General features: G+C 37.6%; 1 protein-coding gene across 1 annotated transcript in view; it reads left to right on the top strand.

Annotated features, from left to right (window-relative positions):
* The window catches only part of ANAPC1 (anaphase promoting complex subunit 1), a 100,237-nt gene that overhangs the window by 26,055 nt on the left and 56,370 nt on the right, over nucleotides 1-17,812 (top strand). The window contains exons 16-20 of the mRNA XM_065890960.1: nucleotides 1,842-2,029; nucleotides 12,640-12,714; nucleotides 14,725-14,993; nucleotides 16,303-16,394; nucleotides 17,203-17,351. Coding sequence (XP_065747032.1) covers nucleotides 1,842-2,029; nucleotides 12,640-12,714; nucleotides 14,725-14,993; nucleotides 16,303-16,394; nucleotides 17,203-17,351 — 773 coding nt within the window. The remainder of the gene's footprint in view (nucleotides 1-1,841; nucleotides 2,030-12,639; nucleotides 12,715-14,724; nucleotides 14,994-16,302; nucleotides 16,395-17,202; nucleotides 17,352-17,812) is intronic.

The raw sequence follows: 17,812 nt of genomic DNA, 5'->3' as shown, positions 1-17,812 counted from the left end.
TTTTGAAGCCATGAGATGGAATTTTTTACTGTGCTGAGAAGCTATAAAAAAGAGCTGGGGGCACTTTGTGCTGCCCGCTCCATGTGTGCTCTAAGGCTGGGGGAACCCGTGAAGTGTGTGCTAGTTCTGCTTCTGTGAGATTTCTTATGAAAAAGAAGCCATGCAGTGAGATTACAGTGTATGGACACCCCTCTCGCAAGAAAATCTCAAAAACAAGGAAGCCCAAGCAACTAAAATAGTTTTTGGCATATTGATGGTTTTTAATCCAAAAATATATCTCTCAATTGTTAGATACATTGAAAATTAACATAATTGCCTTTAACTGAATAAAACTTAACATTATAGTAAAAATACACTCAGGAGTATTTTGATAAAATTGGAGTCTGCTTGAATTATTATTGAAATGCAATTTGGAAAGTACTAAGTGAAAAATATTTCTGAACATAGAATAGTAAAGAAAACTGGAATTGAAAAGATTTGCCAACAAATGTAAATTAAGAAAAGAATGCTTGTATGATATAAGAAAATTCAGGACATCTATTAGTTTCAAAGTCTAACTGCCAGAGCAGAGCGTTGGCAGATTGTGTGAATTCTGCAATTTGCTAAGTGGGCTAGAATGACTTGCGTTTTAGGAAGTATCTTTCATTGGTGTAGTAAATGATATTCTGAGTTCGTATGGAGATGCCTTGCTTTTCTGAAAGGTATTTAGCCAGTGATCTCAAGAAGTATAAGCCTAACCAAAGTACATAAAAACAAATAACAGGTTAATTAAAAAAAAAAAAATCTTTCTCACGAGCAAATAGAAGCCACATAGTTCATGCACGTAAGTTTTTGTACTTCACTTATAAAGCTTTCCTCAGCCCCTCAGGCAGTATCTGGTTTACACTTAATTTGGATTCAGTCATGACAAACTTGGTTATTAGGTTTTCTAACATTGGTTTCATTTGATTCCAACCTTTGCTGTGTATGCACACACGTAGCAAATTGGTGAGAAAAAGCATATGCTGCTGAGGATGGGCCCCGGTGCCAGTGCCAGTGGGCAGGGAAGAAAAGAATCCTCTAAAGAGATTATGGGAGGATACGAAAGCATTGCAGTCTGGGGCCATTTCCTACTAAAAGCAGACCCAGGCCTCTTTATAGCAGTAGCCCTTACCACCCTGAGGGGGTCGCTGTATGACAGTGTAGCACTGTTAAGTGATAGCCATACTAATGATATTGAGTCATTAAGAAAGTTATAGCTTACATGGTATTGATTGATCAGAGAGCATGTAAAACATTTTAGAAACAGTGCTGTCAGAAGTAATGAAAAGTTATAAAGCTTTGGTTAACCAGAATGTTCAATCATTCAGAACATATTTTAATGCTAAGTAAGCATTGCTATTTGAGGAGGTATATATTGATTATTACATATTTACTGAAGTATTGAAGCAATATTTTATATGAATTTATTAATGTAGAAATTGTATGTTTTTGTTAGAATGGCCTTTAATTTATTGTCCAAACTAGGACATTTTTGAGAGTGAAATGGGGAGCTATTAATAACTGTCAGGGCCATGGATGTCAATCACTTCTGTCTTAGGGAATCTCAGCTCTTTGGTTACTCTATTTCTGATCCAAAATCAATGATCACAAAGCTGCCCTGAGACCTCTCGCAAGCACTGTTAAATTCAGTGTCAGTTGATTGGCTAGGTCAGATTTGCATCCCATTGGCTCTTTAATGGCAGTTCTTTTTTCATAGTACTTGGCCTTTGTATAGTAGTAATTAAAAAATGTTCTTAGTAAAAGGGGAAAAGAAATGCATGCATAGGAAGCATACTAAAATTAATCTTTGCTTTTAATAGTACAAACTTGTTTGCAAGCAATTAAATTTATCCTGCCAAAAGAAGTAGCTGTTCAGATGCTTGTCAAGTGGTACAGTGTCCACAGTGCTCCAGGAGGACCCAGTTATCACTCAGAGTGGAACTTATTTGTGACTTGTCTCATGAACATGATGGGTTATAACACAGACCGCTTAGCATGGACAAGGAATGTAAGTACAGATAATTGGTTTTCCTCCTGAGATATTCTGTTGTTATCAATGTAATGTTTGCATAATTTTTTTTAACATCTTCATTGGAGTATAATTGATTTACAATGGTGTGTTAGTTTCTGCTTTATAACAAAGTGAATCAGTTATACATATATCCCCATATCTCTTCCCTCTTGCGTCTCCCTCCCTCCCACCCTCCCTGTCCCACCCCTCTGGGTGGTCACAAAGCACCAAGCTGATCTCCCTGTGTTATGCGGCTGCTTCCCGCTAGCTAATCTGTTTTACGTTTGGTAGTGTACATGTGTCCATGCCACTCTTTCACTTTGTCCCAGCTTACCCTTCCTCCTCCCCATATCCTCAAGTCCATTCTCTGGTAGGTCTGTGTCTTTATTCCCGTCTTGCCCCTATGTTCTTCATGACCATTTTCTTTTTTTAGATTCCATATATATGTGTTAGCATACGGTATTTGTTTTTCTCTTTCTGACTTACTTCACTCTGTATGACAGACTCTAGGTCCATCCACCTCACTACAAATAACTCAATTTCGTTTCTTTTTATGGCTGGATAATATTCCATTGTATATATGTGCCACATCTTCTTTATACATTCATCTGTCGATGGACACTTAGGTTGTTTCCATGTCCTGGCTATTGTAAACAGAGCTGCAATGAACATTGTGGTACGTGACTCTTGTTGAATTATGGTTTTCTCAGGGTATATGCCCAGTAGTGGGATTGCTGGGTTGTATGGTAGTTCTATTTTTAGTTTTTAAGGAACCTCCATACTGTTCTCCATAATGGCTGTATCAATTTACATTGCCACCAACAGTGCAAGAGGGTTCCCTTTTCTCCACACCCTCTCCAGCATTTATTGTTTGTAGATTTTTTGGTGATGGCCATTCTGACCAGTGTGAGATGATATCTCATTGTAGTTTTGATTTGCATTTCTTTAATGATTAATGACGTTGAGCATTCTTTCATGTGTTTGTTGGCAATCTGTATATCTTCTTTGGAGAAATGTCTGTTTAGGTCTTCTGCCCATTTTGGGATTGGGTTGTTTGTTTTTTTGATATTGAGCTGCATGAGCTGCTTGTAAATTTTGGAGAGTAATCCTCTGTCAGTTTCTTCACTAGCAAATATTTTCTCCTATTCTGAGGGTTGTCTTTTTGTCTTATTTATGGTTTCCTTTGCTGTGCAAAAGCTTTGAAGTTTCATTAGGTCCCATTTGTTTATTTTTGTTTTTATTTCCGTTTCTCTAGGAGGTGGGTCAAAAAGGATTTTGCTGTTTTATGTCATGGAGTGTTCTGCCTATGTTTTCCTCTAAGAGTTTGATAGTATCTGGCCTTACATTTAGGTCTTTAATCCATTTTGAGTTTATTTTTGTGTATGGTGTTAGGGAGTGTTCTAATTTCATTCTTTTCCATGTAGCTGTCCAGTTTTCCCAGCACCACTTATTGAAGAGGCTGTCTTTTCTCTTCTGTGTATTCTTGCCTCCTTTATCAAAGATAAGGTGACCACATGTGCGTGGGTTGATCTCTGGGCTTTCTATCCTGTTCCATTGATGTATATTTATGTTTTTGTGCCAGTACCATACTGTCTTGATTACTGTAGCATTGTAGTATAGTCTGAAGTCAGGAAGCCTGATTCCTCCAGCTCTGTTTTTCTTTCTCAGGATTCCTTTGGCTATTCGGGGTCTTTTGTATTTCCATACAAATTGTGAGATTTTTGGTTCTAGTTCTGTGAAAAATGCCATTGGTAGTTTGATAGGGATTGCACTGAATCTGTAGATTGCTTTGGGTAGTATAGTCATTTTCACAATGTTGATTCTTCCAATCCAAGAACATGGTATATCTCTCCATCTGTTTGTATCATCTTTAATTTCTTTCATCAGTGTCTTATAATTTTCTGCATAGAGGACTTTTGTCTCTTTAGGTGGGTTTATTCCTAGATATTTTATTCTTTTTGTTGCAGTGCTAAATGGGAGTGTTTTCTTAATTTCACTTTCATATTTTTCATCATTAGTGTATAGGAATGCAAGAGATTTTTGTGCATTTTATATCCTGCTACTTTACCAAATTCATTGATTAGCTCTAGTAGTTTTCTGGTAGCATCTTTAGGATTCTTTATGTATAGTATCATGTCATCTGCAAACAGTGACAGCGCTACTTCTTTTTTCTGATTTGGATTCCTTTTATTTCTTTTTCTTCTCTGATTGCTGTGGCTAAACCTTCCAAAACTATGTTGAATAATAGTGGTGAGATTGGGCAACCTTGTCTTGTTCCTGATCTTAGTGGAAATGGTTTCAGTTTTTCACCTTTGAGGACGATGTTGCCCGCGGGTTTGTCATATATGGCCTTTATTATGTTGAGGTAAGTTCCCTCTATGCCTACTTTCTGGAGGGTTTTTATCATAAATGGGTGTTGAATTTTGTCACAAGCTTTCTCTGCATCTACTGAGATGATCATATGGTTTTCTCCTTCAAGTTGCTAATATGGTGTATCACATTGATTGATTTGCGTATATTGAAGAATCCTTGCATTCCTGGGATAAACCCCACTTGATCATGGTGTATGATCCTTTTAATGTGCTGTTGGATTCTGTTGGCTAGTATTTTGTTGAGGATTTTTGCATCTATGTTCATCAGTGATATTGGCCTGTAGTTTTCTTTCTTTGTGACATCTTTGGTTTTTTTTTTTTTTCTTGTGGTACACAGGCCTCTCACTGCTGTGACCGCTCCCATTGCGGAGCACAGGCTCCGGATGCGCAGGCTCTGCGCCCATGGCTCACGGGCCCAGCCGCTCTGCGGCATGTGGGATCTTCCTGGACTGGGGCACGAACCCATGTACCCTGAATCGGCAGGCAGACTCTCAACCACTGTGCCACCAGGGAAGACCCCTTTGTCTGGTTTTGGTATCAGTGTGATGGTGGCCTCGTAGAATGAGTTTGGGAGTGTTCCTCCCGCCGCTATATTTTGGAAGAGTTTGAGAAGGATAGGTGTTAGCTCTTCTCTAAATGTTTGATAGAATTCACCTGTGAAGCCATCTGGTCCTGGGCTTTTGTTTGTTGGAAGATTTTAAATCACAGTTTCAATTTCAGTACTTGTGATTGGTCTGTTCATATTTTCTATTTCTTCCTGGTTCAGTCTCGAAAGGTTGTGCATTTCTAAGAATTTGTCTATTTCTTCCAGGTCGTCCATTTTATTGGCATATAGTTGCTTGTAGTAATCTCTCATGATCCTTTGTATTTCTGCAGTGTCAGTTGTTACTTCTCCTTTTTCATTTCTAATTCTATTGATTTGAGTCTTCTCCCTTTTTTTCTTGATGAGTCTGGCTAATGGTTTATCAATTTTGTTTATCTTCTCAAAGAACCAGCTTTTAGTTTTATTGATCTTTGCTATCGTTTCCTTTATTTTTGTTTTGATTTATTTCTGATCTGATCTTTATGATTTCTTTCCTTCTGCTAACTTTGGGGTTTTTTTGTTCTTCTTTCTCTGATTGCTTTAGGTGTAAGGTTAGGTTGTTTATTTGAGATGTTTCTCGTTTCTTAAGGTAGGACTGTATTGCTGTAAACCTCGCTCTTACAACTGCTTTTGCTGTATCTCATAGGTTTTGGGTCATCGTGTGTTCATTGTCATTTATTTCTAGGTATTTTTTAATTTCCTCTTTGATTTCCTCAGTGATCTCTTGGTTATTAAGTAGTGCATTGTTTAGCCTCCATGTGTTTGTGTTTTTTACAGATTTTTTTTCCTGTAATTGATATCTAGTCTCATAGCATTGTGGTCGGAAAAGATACTTGATACGATTTTAATTTTCTTGAAGTTACCAAGGCTTGATTTGTGATCCAAGATGTGATCTGTCCTGGAGAGTGTTCCACGAGCACTTGAGAAGAAAGTGTATTCTGTTGTTTTTGGATGGAATGTCCTATAAATATCAATTAAGTCCATCTTGTTTTATGTATCATTTAAAGCTTGTGTTTCCTTATTTATTTTCATTTTGGATGATCTATCCATTGGTGAAAGTGGGGTATTAAAGTCCCCTACTATGTTTGTGTTACTGTCATTTCCCCTTTTATGGCTGTTAGCATTTGCCTTATATATTGAGGTGCTCCTGTGTTGGGTGCATAAATATTTACAGTTGTATCTTCTTCTTGGATTGATTCCTTGATCATTATTAGTGTCCTTCTTTGTCTCTTGTAATAGTCTTTGTTTCAAAGTCTATTTTGTCTGATACGAAAATTGCTACTCCAGCTTTCTTTTGATTTCCATTTGAATGGAATATCTTTTTCCATCCCCTCACTTTCAGTCTGTATGTGTCCCTAGGTCTGAAGTGGGTCTCTTGTAGAAAGCATATATATGGGTCTTGTTTGTGTATCCATTCAGCCAGTCTGTGTCTTTTGGTTGGAGCATTTAATCCATTTACATTTAAGGTAATTATCGATAGCTATGTTCCCATTACCATTTTCTTAATTGTTTTGCGTTTGTTATTGCAGGTCTTTTCCTTCTCTTGTGTTTCCGGCCTAGAGAAGTTCCTTTAGCATTTGTTGTAAAGCTGGTTTGGTGGTGCTGAATTCTCTTAGCTTTTGCTTGTCTGTAAAGGTTTTAATTTCTCCATCGAATCTGAATGAATGAGATCCTTGCTGGGTAGGGTAATCTTGGTTGTAGGTTTCTTCCCCTTCATCACTTTAAATATGTCCTGCCACTCCCTTCTGGCTTGCAGAGTTTCTGCTGAAAGATCAAGTGTTAACCTTATGGGCATTCCCTTGTATGTTGTTTTTCCCTTGTATGTTGTTTTTCCCTTGCTGCTTTTAATATTTTTTCTTTGTATTTAATTTTTGATAGTTTGATTAATATGTGTCTTGGCGTGTTTCTTCTTGGATTTATCCTGTATGGGACCTCTGTACTTCCTGGACTTGATTGATTATTTCCCATATTAGGGAAGTTTTCTACTATAATCTCTTCAAATATTTTCTCAGTCCCTTTGTTTTCCTCTTCTTCTTCTGGGACCCCTATAATTTGAATGTTGGTGCATTTAATGTTCTCCCAGAGGTCTCTGAGCCTGTCCTCAATTCTTTTGTTTTTCTTTATTTGCTCTGCTGTAGTTATTTTCACTATTTTATCTTCCAGGTCACTTATCCGTTCTTCTGCCTCAGTTATTCTGCTGTTGATCCCCTCTAGAGAATTTTTAATTTCATTTATTGTGTTGTTCATCAATGTTTGTTTGCTCTTTAGTTCTTCTAGCTCCTTGTAAAACATTTCTTGTATTTTCTCCATTCTATTTCCAAGATTTTGGATCATCTTTACTATCATTATTCTGAATTCTTTTTCAGGTAGACTGCCTATTTCCTCTTCATTTGTTACGTCTGGTGCATTTTTATCTTGCTCCTTCATCTGCTGTGTGTTTTTCTGTCTTCTCATTTTGCTTATCTTACTGTGTTTGGGGTCTCCTTTTTGCAGGCTGCAGGTTCGTAGTTCCCGTTGTTTTTGATGTCTGTCCCCAGTGGCTAAGGTTGGTTCAGTGGGTTGTTTAGGCTTCCTGGTGGAGGGGAGTAGTGCCTGTGTTCTGGTGGATGAGGCTGGATCTTGTCTTTCTGGTGGGCAGGTCCATGTCTGGTGGTGTGTTTAGGGGTGTCTGTGACCTTATTGTGATTTAGGCAGCCTCTCTGCTAATGGGTGGGGTTGTGTTCCTGTCTTGCTAGTTGTTTGGCATAGGGTGTCCAGCACTGTAACTTGCTCGTCGTTGCGTGGAGCTGGGTCTTGGCGTTGAGATGGGATGTCTGGAAGATTTTCGCTGTTTGATGTTACGTGGAGCTGGGAGGTCTCTTGTGGACCAATGTCCTGAACTTGGCTCTCCCACCTCAGAGGCACAACCCTGACGCCTGGCTGGATCACCAAGAGCCTGTCATCCACATGGCTCAGAATAAAAGGGAGAAAAAAAAGAAAGAAAGAAAGAGGAAAATAAAATAAAGTTATTAAAATAAAAATAATTATTAAAAAAATTAAAAAATGTAATAAAAAAGAAAGAAAGAAAGAAGAGAGCAAGCAAACCAAAAAACAAATCCACCAGTGATGTTTGCATAATTGGTTGTACAGCATTCAGAGTATATAACATATCAGTTTACTAATGGGCCTACCTCATTCAACAAAATGGAATATGTTAAGGCTTAGTGTGTCTATACATTTTAAGTCAAATATCATTACTATTTAATAACATTTTACTAGTAATTAGAATTATTGCATTTTCATAATATGGTAAAGCACTTTGGCTACTATTTCTCATTTCATCTTTGTAAAATGGCTATAAGTTATGCTCGGATTAGTAGTAGTAGTCTTGATTTTATTGGTGAAGAAACTGAATCACGAAGAAGTCACCGACTAGAGATTTGCTCAAAACTGGGCCTTCATTGTATCTTCTGATTCATGGCTTAATGTTCTTTTCTGAAGCCCAGACTGTGTTTTCACACACAATTACTTGGTCTGTGAGGAGGAAGCTTTGATTTGATGGAGATTTAAAGTGCTTTAGCCTAAGTATCTAGTCTGCTAATGATACAAAGCTGCATTCCTCATCTCCCTCCCTAGAAACTTTCTTCCAGGCCCTTAATAGGTTATTTACAAAATCAGGGTAGCATCTTCAGTATTGGTGATTTCCTTTTGCCTCTGGAGATCACTCCCAGGACAACCTTGCCTGGGTCACTCTGAAGAAATCACTGTAGAACACACTTACCTTTCTCCAGGTAACTCAGCTGTACTTGTCTATACATTTTAGTTTTGTACCAGCAAATCCATTTAAAAAAATCATTTGGTTTTTTTTTATTATGGAAGTATACATGCTTACTGAGGAGAATTTGGAAAATGGAGGAACTAAGAGGAAAATACTGCTACTCAGAGACAGCCACTCTAAACGTTTTGCTTTTGCTTTATAGATAAACATGATATCAATGAAAATTTCCTATATCATTAAAAATTCTTCAAAAAACCCCCTTCATTTTATAGGCTACCATGTGGTTTTATCATGATTAATGGCTAGTAACTGAATGTTGTTGAACCAGTTTCTTTCTTATGAGTAATTTGCAAACATTCTTTTATATGTAAATCTGTACATCTCTAGTCATTTCCCAAGAATTGAACCCTAAAAGAGGGATTACTAGGTCAAGTAATGTTCAAAAAGTGTTGTGCAATCAACATTTTCACCAGCATCATTTAAAGATGCCCATTTCGCCACATTGATTATTTGAGTGGGGTGAACCTTTGCCAACTCAGAACTATTATGTTATTTCTGTATAAGTAAATGGGAATGGCTTTTTAAAATTCTCATTGGTCATTTATAGTTTTTATTATTTATTTATTTTTGCGGTACGCAGGCCTCTCACTGTTGTGGCCTCTCCCGTTGCGGAGCACAGGCTCCGGACGCGCAGGCTCAGCGGCCATGGCTCACGGGCCCAGCCACTCCGCGGCACGTGGGATCTTCCCGGACCGGGGCACGAACCCGTGTCCCCTGCATCGGCAGGTGGACTCTCAACCACTGTGCCACCAGGGAAGCCCCCTATAGTTTTTATTTTTTGACTTGCATTTCATGGCTTACCTGTTTCATTCTCCTCTCCACCTAGCAACCAAAGTAATCCTATCCAATAAAGTCAGGTCAAGTCACTCCTCTGCTCAGAACCCTCCAGTGCCTTCCCATCCTACTCAGTAAAAGCCAAAGACCTGCAAGACATCATGTGACCCAGCTTCTCTTACGTCTGGTTTTACTGCTTACTCATCCCTTCCTTGCTTGCATTGTCCCCACCACACTGGTTTCCATTGTTTCCCCTGAACACACCAAGCATGTTCCTGCCTCAGGGTCTTTGCACTTGCTGTTACCCCTGGAGAAAATGACTTCCCTCAGACAAGACAAGCTGAGGCCTTTTCCAGATGTCACCTCAGCGCAGCCTGCCCTGTCCATTCTGTGTAGAATTGTACCTACACTCCATGCCCCCCTTATGATCCCCTTTACCTTTCTTTCTCTTAGCACTAATTATATATAATATGCTGTATATTTTATTTATTTTGTTTGTGTGTCTCTTCTCCTCCCACAGGAAAATTCTGTGTGGGCAGGGATTTTTGTTTGGTTTTGTTCACTACTCTATCTCTAGGACCTACAGTAGTGCCTGGCATAGGTGACTGTTTAGTGTTGTTGAATGAATGCCCTTTTCCACCTGAATGAAGTATTTTAACGTTTTGTGTCTGTTGCATCATATGAAAGAATCGCCCTCTGCAATTTCCTTGGGAAAAATTTTCCTGGGAAAATAGGGACCATTTTCTTATTCCAAACAATTGCATGAATGCTACTTCATTCCAGATTTTTCCATTCTTTATTAAATATGGAAAAATTGTGCCTTATAGAAACCGAGGATTTGTACAATATGAATAAGTCCACTTCAGCTTCTTGTATGTTACTGTCCTGTGGGACTTGTTGAGGAATACAGATCACTGTGCCACATTCTCTAGCAGAGAGCCAGTGCCTCCTCGTGTTTCCATGTTGTGGTTAGGACTGAGCACCCACAGTTTTTTTCTTTTGTAAAGAAGAACATGATTCTTTGATTTACTTATTGCATGATAGCCCTAAAGGAAGGAATGAGGAAATCAGCTCTGACATTTATTTGTAGGACTGCATAGTTAAACCCTGCTGTCTTTTGTCCTCGCCGTCAAAGCTCAGGATGAAATGGTCCTCAGTGGCAAATGGTTTTTATTTTGCTTTGTCCAGATATATCTCTTTTTTGTTTTCATTTAAGTAATAGAGTGGAGGGTAGAGTACCGAATTTCTGCCAGTGACTAGCTCTGTGATTTTGGCATTTCTTTGGGCCTTCCTTAATTCACTAATTAGTTAAATGACTGGGCCAGACATTTCTTTTTGGTTCTTACATTCTGTGAGTGGTTGCATCTAGGGTTAACAGTTCTGTCCTTTGGCATGCTCATATTTTCATTAGATAGATATTGAGTCCCTGATGTGGGCCAGGCATGAAGCCAGGCTTTTCAGATACGCATTAGGGAAGACAGATAGTTCCTCTCATGGAATTGACTGTCCTAGGGGAAGGCAGATAAATGAATATTTTATATCCAGGTTGTGGTAGATCAAGGTCAGGGATCCACAGAATTATATAACAGGATTGGCTAACCTGTGACATATTAAAATAATGAAAATAAGACAGATCCATATATGTCACAAAGAGGTATCTGTATCAGACAATCTCCACTGTCCTTTCCCATAACTCCAGGTCTTAATGAACCTGATGACCATAGCTGGGACATTCTTTCTGACTGTGGGACTTAAGACTATGTGTGTGCACGCGTGCACACATGTACGCTATATTTGGTTGAAGTTTTAGGTAAGATAGCTATCATTTCATCTGTTGCTTTGATTTTGCTCTTGTTATTTTTGTTTTTTGATAATATTGTATGTAAGTTGGGCTGTGTTTTGTTTAAATGCTTCACAAGAAAACCTGTTCTCTTGATCAGTTTTTTAAATTACTTTATTCAGTTTAAAAAAGTACTTTATGCAATTTTATATTTAAACATTCAGTTTAAAAAATTATTGCTATCTGTGTTTAGTTTTTATATAGAAATAAACTTTCAGATGAATGAGATTAATTGATAAATATGTAAGTTTTTATAGCGTCGGAAAATAGCTATTGCTATTTATAGGGTTATGGTTGATTAGTTGGTAGTTCAGTGCCTGTGTAAAGTAGCAGGTGGCAAAGGTTATGTCAGAGGGAATTGAATAAGACTGAACTTTTAGAAAATTGCTTTTATGTAACTGCATTAGGATAGGCTATTATAACAGAAAGCTCTCAAAAGATATAATGGCTCACACACAATACAAATGTGTATCTTGTTCATATAACAGTATTTAGCAGGTAAACAGGCCTCATGGTTATTAGGGACCCAGGCTGATGGAGCATCTGTCTTCAACGTGAGGCTTCAAAGATAGCCTTAGAGTTGATGCTAGGTGCAAGGGAAAGAGCCTAGGGGAGCATGAATGGGAGGTTTTCATGAACTGGGCCTGGCAGTGGTGACATCTGCTTTCATTCATAATCACACTGTCAGAGGGCCACAGCTAACTGTGAGGGGGCAGGGATACATAGCCTGGCTGTGGGTCCAGGAGAAAGAGGAGAACACAGATTTTGGAGAGTAGCTACCCGTCTCTGCCATAGAATTGTTAGACTGTCACTGTAGACAGACTCTAAATAAATGTCTGCTAAGTTCTGACATTTGGCTGACACTGGGTTGATTCTTTGAGACTTGGCGTATTTTGGGTATAGCTAATGGTCCTGTTCTTTCTACCAGTGGAGTGAAGATCTGTGTCATCAGAGAAGTAGGGGAGGAAAGGAAGCTACCATTGCAGTACCTGTGAGCCCCGGCACTGGACTAGGTGCTTTACATAGATGATTTCATTTAATCTTCACAATGATCCTAGAAGAAAGGTTTTCGTACCATGTTTTTCCAGATGAGAAAATGAGTTTTGGTGACATCCCTCAGTTTCCATAATTGGTAGAACTGATTTCAGAATCATTTAAGTTGATCAGTTGTCAGTGATGAATTTACATGATTTTGTCTTCTCTTTTGGGGTTATCTTCCAGTTCGACTTTGAAGGATCACTTTCTCCAGTCATTGCACCCAAAAAAGCAAGACCTTCTGAGACAGGATCTGATGATGTAAGCATTGTTTTTTCTTGCTAATAAAAATTAATCTGTGAGTATTATACTGGTCCCCCACATTTGTAGTGTTCCTGTTGATTTGCATGTATTTCTAACACCTTTTACGTATTTTAATACTGAATGACAGCTATTTTGAAGGACAGGACCTGTTACATTTTCTGTGGCTATTTGTTCACTTTTGTGTTAATGATCATCTAAAAATTACTAAACATACATAATGCTGTGTGATTTAAATTTGGGTTTATAGATGTTTTACTGCCAATTGATCACCTGAAGTGACAGCATTTGCCTTTTTAATCAGTGTTTCTTTAATTTAGGTTTTCAAACGTATCAGATTCCATGGGTGTATTCTTGTTGTTTGAAAACATTCTTTTAAAATTGAGGTTTAATTTACATAAATGAAATGCTCAGATCTTAAGTATGCAGTGTGATCAATTTTGACAAATGCACACTCGTGTGACCCACACTCCTCTCAAGAACAAAACATTTCCATCATTCTATAAAGCTCTCGTGCCATTTTAAATCATTCTTTTCTTCTCAGAGCGTCCACTGATTTGAATTCTGCCATATGTTAGCGTTGCCAGCTCTAGAACTTGATATAAATGAAGGAATATAGTGTGTAATCTTTGGCATAAGGTTTCTTTCATTCAGCATAATGCTTTTGAGATTCAGCCATGTTGTTGCAGAGATCAGTAGTTTGTGCCTTTTTATTGGTGGGTAGTATGAATATACCATAGTTTGTTTATTCATTCTTCCGCTGATGGATATCTAGCCCATTTCCGTTATTTGTTATGTGTAAAGCTGCTGCCAACATTCAGTAATAAGTCTTTGTGGACATATATTTTCATTTCTCTTGGCTAAATACCTAGCAACTTGTTGGGTCATTGCTGGTTCTCAGACTGGTTATACCATGTTAACACTGATGAGTAATATATGAGTTGGCCAATATTTGCTGTCAGTCTTTTTCCTTTTAACCATTTGGATATGTGGAAAGCAGTTTCTCTAAGAGGTTTTAATTTGCCTTTCCCTAATGACTAATGATGTTAGGCACTGTTTCATGTGCTTATTAGCTACTTACATATGTTTGTGTGACGTTTCTGTTCAGGTGTTTTACCTATTTTTAAATTGGATTTAAAAAAATGTTTATTAAGCTGTAGAAGTTCTTTATATATTTTAGATATGACATTCTTTGTCATATGTGTATTTTGGGAATATTTTCTCCCAGTATGTGGCTTAACAGTGTCTTTTGGTGAGCAGAATTTTTAATTTTGGTTATCTAACTTATAAATTTTTTACTTTTATGGTTGGTTCTATATCTGTTCCAAGAGTTTTTAAGTTAGAATAACACACTGTATTAAGCCTGACAAAAGCACCAATAAATTCCAAATTGTGACAAAACCATAGACCACATTCTCTCAACACAATACAATAAATCACAAGTAGAAACTAAAACACACTTAATACTTGTAAAGTGTAGCACAGTTTGAATATAAAATTCAGTTGACTATTAGGCACATGACTAGCGTCATCATCTTATAAACATTGAAAGATACATATACCAGCTGGATACAAGTAGACCTCTCCTCTTACTAAAACCCAAATCAATGTAGTGGTCCTTATACCTGCCTGTCTACACTTCCCACCTTTCCTTCTTTACTGTTGTCTCATAAGACATTGCCTAAGATAATCTTAAAGTTTTCTCTCTCAATCTCTACCTAGGTAGTAGGATTTTTCTTCCAAAGTCTCTTCCCTAAAAGGGCGTGACTGCATTTTTTCAAGTGGTTTTTAAAGGTGGCTTGTCTTAATATTTATTGCTGGCACCTGGAAACTGATTAGCTATTTGAAGTGTTGGTTCTGATTTTTTAGCATTGTGATTTTTCATATTATTAACAACTTAATGTGAAAATGGAACTTGAATTGTTTTAAGTGAATTTGATTTTCTTTTTTAATGATGACATTACAAGGAGGGATTATTTAAAAAGTTAATATCCTTTTTATTCTTCTCAGGACTGGGAATATTTACTAAATTCAGACTACCACCAGAATGTTGAGTCTCATCTTTTGAATAGATCTTTATGTTTGAGTCCTTTGGAAGTTTCACAGATGAAGGATGAGGATTTGTCACAGAATCTCAGTTTGGACTCTTCTACACTTCTTTTCACTCACATACCTGCAATTTTTTTTGTTCTTCACCTGATCTATGAGGAGCTTAAGTTGAACACTCTAATGGGAGAAGGAATTCGTTCACTTGTTGAACTTCTCGTTCAGTTGGCAAGGTAAATGTTGTTTGTAGATTAGAAACTTCAAGAGGTCGTTAGCTGACTTGATCTTAGACATGAATATCATATAGGAAGCTTGTAAATAAATTTCTGAAATCTGTCTCAACAAACCACAGCATTTTCTATAAACCACAGAATTGTTTGAAGGTATCCACTATGTAAGGACCTGTGGGTCATGCTGGGGTTGCTGGTCTTTGTCCTAAGATGAGTGGGAAGACACCGGAGTGTGTTACACGGTGAGGATGACCTGCTCAGCTTTCATTTTGACACGATGACTGTGGTGAAAGGTCTGTAATGACACCTGCTGTTTTCGTAGTAATGCCTATGTTCAGATGGTCTTTACAGCGAACAAAATCGTAATTTACATGTAGGAATTGTCAAAGTAGGTATTACAATCCCTGTTTCAGCGATGAGGAAACTTGCTCAAGTTTGTTTCTAAGAACAGGTGTCGTTTGCTAGTCGTGGGCTGTCTTTGCTGTTCCTTTGTTGTCTCAGTCTGTGGTCTTCCCCGTCTTTCAGGCTCTCATAGTGGATCCATAATAAGATTGTTCTGATAATATTTTTGAAAGCCTTTCTAGCACCTTGTGTTTGGCACTGAACTGGGAAGGTCATACTTAGGTGTTATTTGAGCCTTTGTGACCCTTGGTGATAAAGAAAGTTAACTTTGAATTAAAATGCCAACCTCTGTGTTAAGGTTGTAATATGTTTTCTAATTTCTGTTATCTTCCTTGAGATACTGAAATTCTTTTCTGAGACATGGCAGTTGTAATTGATGGTCAGTTTCTTTTAATGACGAATCATTACTATGATGAAAATACTTTTGTAATGAAATGATTTTCAAACCCTAATCATGGCTCTCTGAAACAGGTAACATTTGTAAAATGTTTTACATTTTGTAAAGTATTTCTCACACATATTATCTTATTTAATCTTACAAACTTGAGAGTGAGTTAACTGGTGTTTCTCCATTTTCTAGAAGAAAAAATACTGCTGAGATTCATAGAGTTGACTTGCTGACAGTCACACAGCTAATAAATTAAAAGAGGAGAAAATGGACCACAGTGTTTTCACAGTAGTTTTATCCACAAAATTCATCTAGCAAAAGGAGTTTGGGTTCCATTTGTCATACTGGGCACTTTAAAGTCCAGAAATAGAATACAGAGGCTCTAGATCTGGTTGTCTTCTTTCTCTTAAGTAAATTTTTTTAATTGAAAAGTTCAACTGATGAGTCCTTCTAACTCTTTGGGAGGAAAGTGCTATAATACCTTCCTTGTTATTTCTTTTTTATGTGTTCTTATTGTTTTAGGGACTTAAAATTGGAGGCTTATGTAGATCATTACTATAGAGATTACCCAGCACTTGTCAGAACTACTGGACAAGTGTGTACAATTGATCAAGGTAAGTGTGCTGTTAAAGGTTTTCTGAACAATGTAGTGACATTTGCTTGTATTTTTCTTGGTGAATAGCAGAGGATATATTTCTTACCATTGGCCTCTAAATCAGGGGCAGTGTCTTTCCACCAGGCAGATTTTAGTTTGTAATGTTCGATCTCTGACTTGTAGTAAGCCATAATCTCTTCAGTGTAGGGGGAAAATGTTACTCATCCCTAAGTTTCTGCCCTGCAAAAGCTTAGAGCTTCCGGTGCCAAGGATGCTTTGCTGTCCTGTGCTGCCCAGTTAGCAGCCACCTGCCATGTGCTATCTAAGTTAATTATATTAAAAATTCAGTTCCTCAGTTGCACTGGCCACGTTTCAAGTGCTCGGTAGCCACATGGGGCTAGTGGTTGCCATATTGGACAGTACAGATACAGAACATTTCCATAACCACTGTACTGTCTTAGACCCCGAGTTAAAGCGACTCAGGATTGGGGCCCAGTTCTTAAAACAGAGCACAATCCTGGGTGTCTTGTCTGTTTTCTCATCTTTAGGGTTAGGGCAGAAATTTTTGGTTAGATTCTTTATATGCCTTGAACACAGGAATTTTCTAAATTTCCTTCCAGGATTGGATAAAATATTAGTCAATTAAATTCCACATACTATAATATGGTCAGTTACTTACTGTGGCAGAAAACATGAAGCATTTTGGAGACTATGGAAAAATGTTATTCTGATAGTTTTCAAATGATAGGTATTGTTGATTATTTTTCCTTTAGAATAAACCAGTATTGTATTAATGTATCTTTATAAACATTTATCTAATTTTAAAGGACAAACAGGATTTATGCATCATCCATCATTTTTTACTTCTGAGCCACCAAGTATTTATCAGTGGGTGAGTTCTTGTCTGAAGGGTGAAGGAATGCCACCCTATCCTTACCTCCCCGTCATCTGTGAAAGAAGCAGACTTGTAGTCTTGGTATGTATTCAAAGTGTTGCCAAACCTGTTTTTTTCTTTTTCTCTTTCAGTATAATTTTTAAAATTATCACACAGTTAACTTTTTTTTTCATTTTGTGTATAGCTCTGAGGATTTCAACAAATGTAGAGTTCATGTAATCACCACCATAATTAGGATTCAGAACAGTTCCATCACCCGCCTCAGAAAATTCCCTCATGCTTTTGGGATTCATCCAAGTGTTGCTGTATCAGCAGTTCGTTACACTTAATTGCTGAGTGCCAGCTATACATTGTGTGGATATATCACATTGGTTTATCCATTCATCCATTGAAGATATTTGGGTTGACTCCAGTTGTTAGCAATTATGAATACAGTTGCTGTAAACATTCATGTCCAGGTTTTTTGTGTGAACAGAAGTTTTCATTTCTCTAGGGTAGATACCCAGAGGTGTGATTGATGGCCATATAGTAAGTATATATTT

This window comes from Phocoena phocoena, chromosome 14 (assembly GCF_963924675.1).
Source record: "Phocoena phocoena chromosome 14, mPhoPho1.1, whole genome shotgun sequence".
In the NCBI taxonomy this organism is placed as follows: Eukaryota; Metazoa; Chordata; class Mammalia; order Artiodactyla; family Phocoenidae; genus Phocoena; species Phocoena phocoena.
This window is presented reverse-complemented; position numbering and strand designations above follow the sequence as displayed.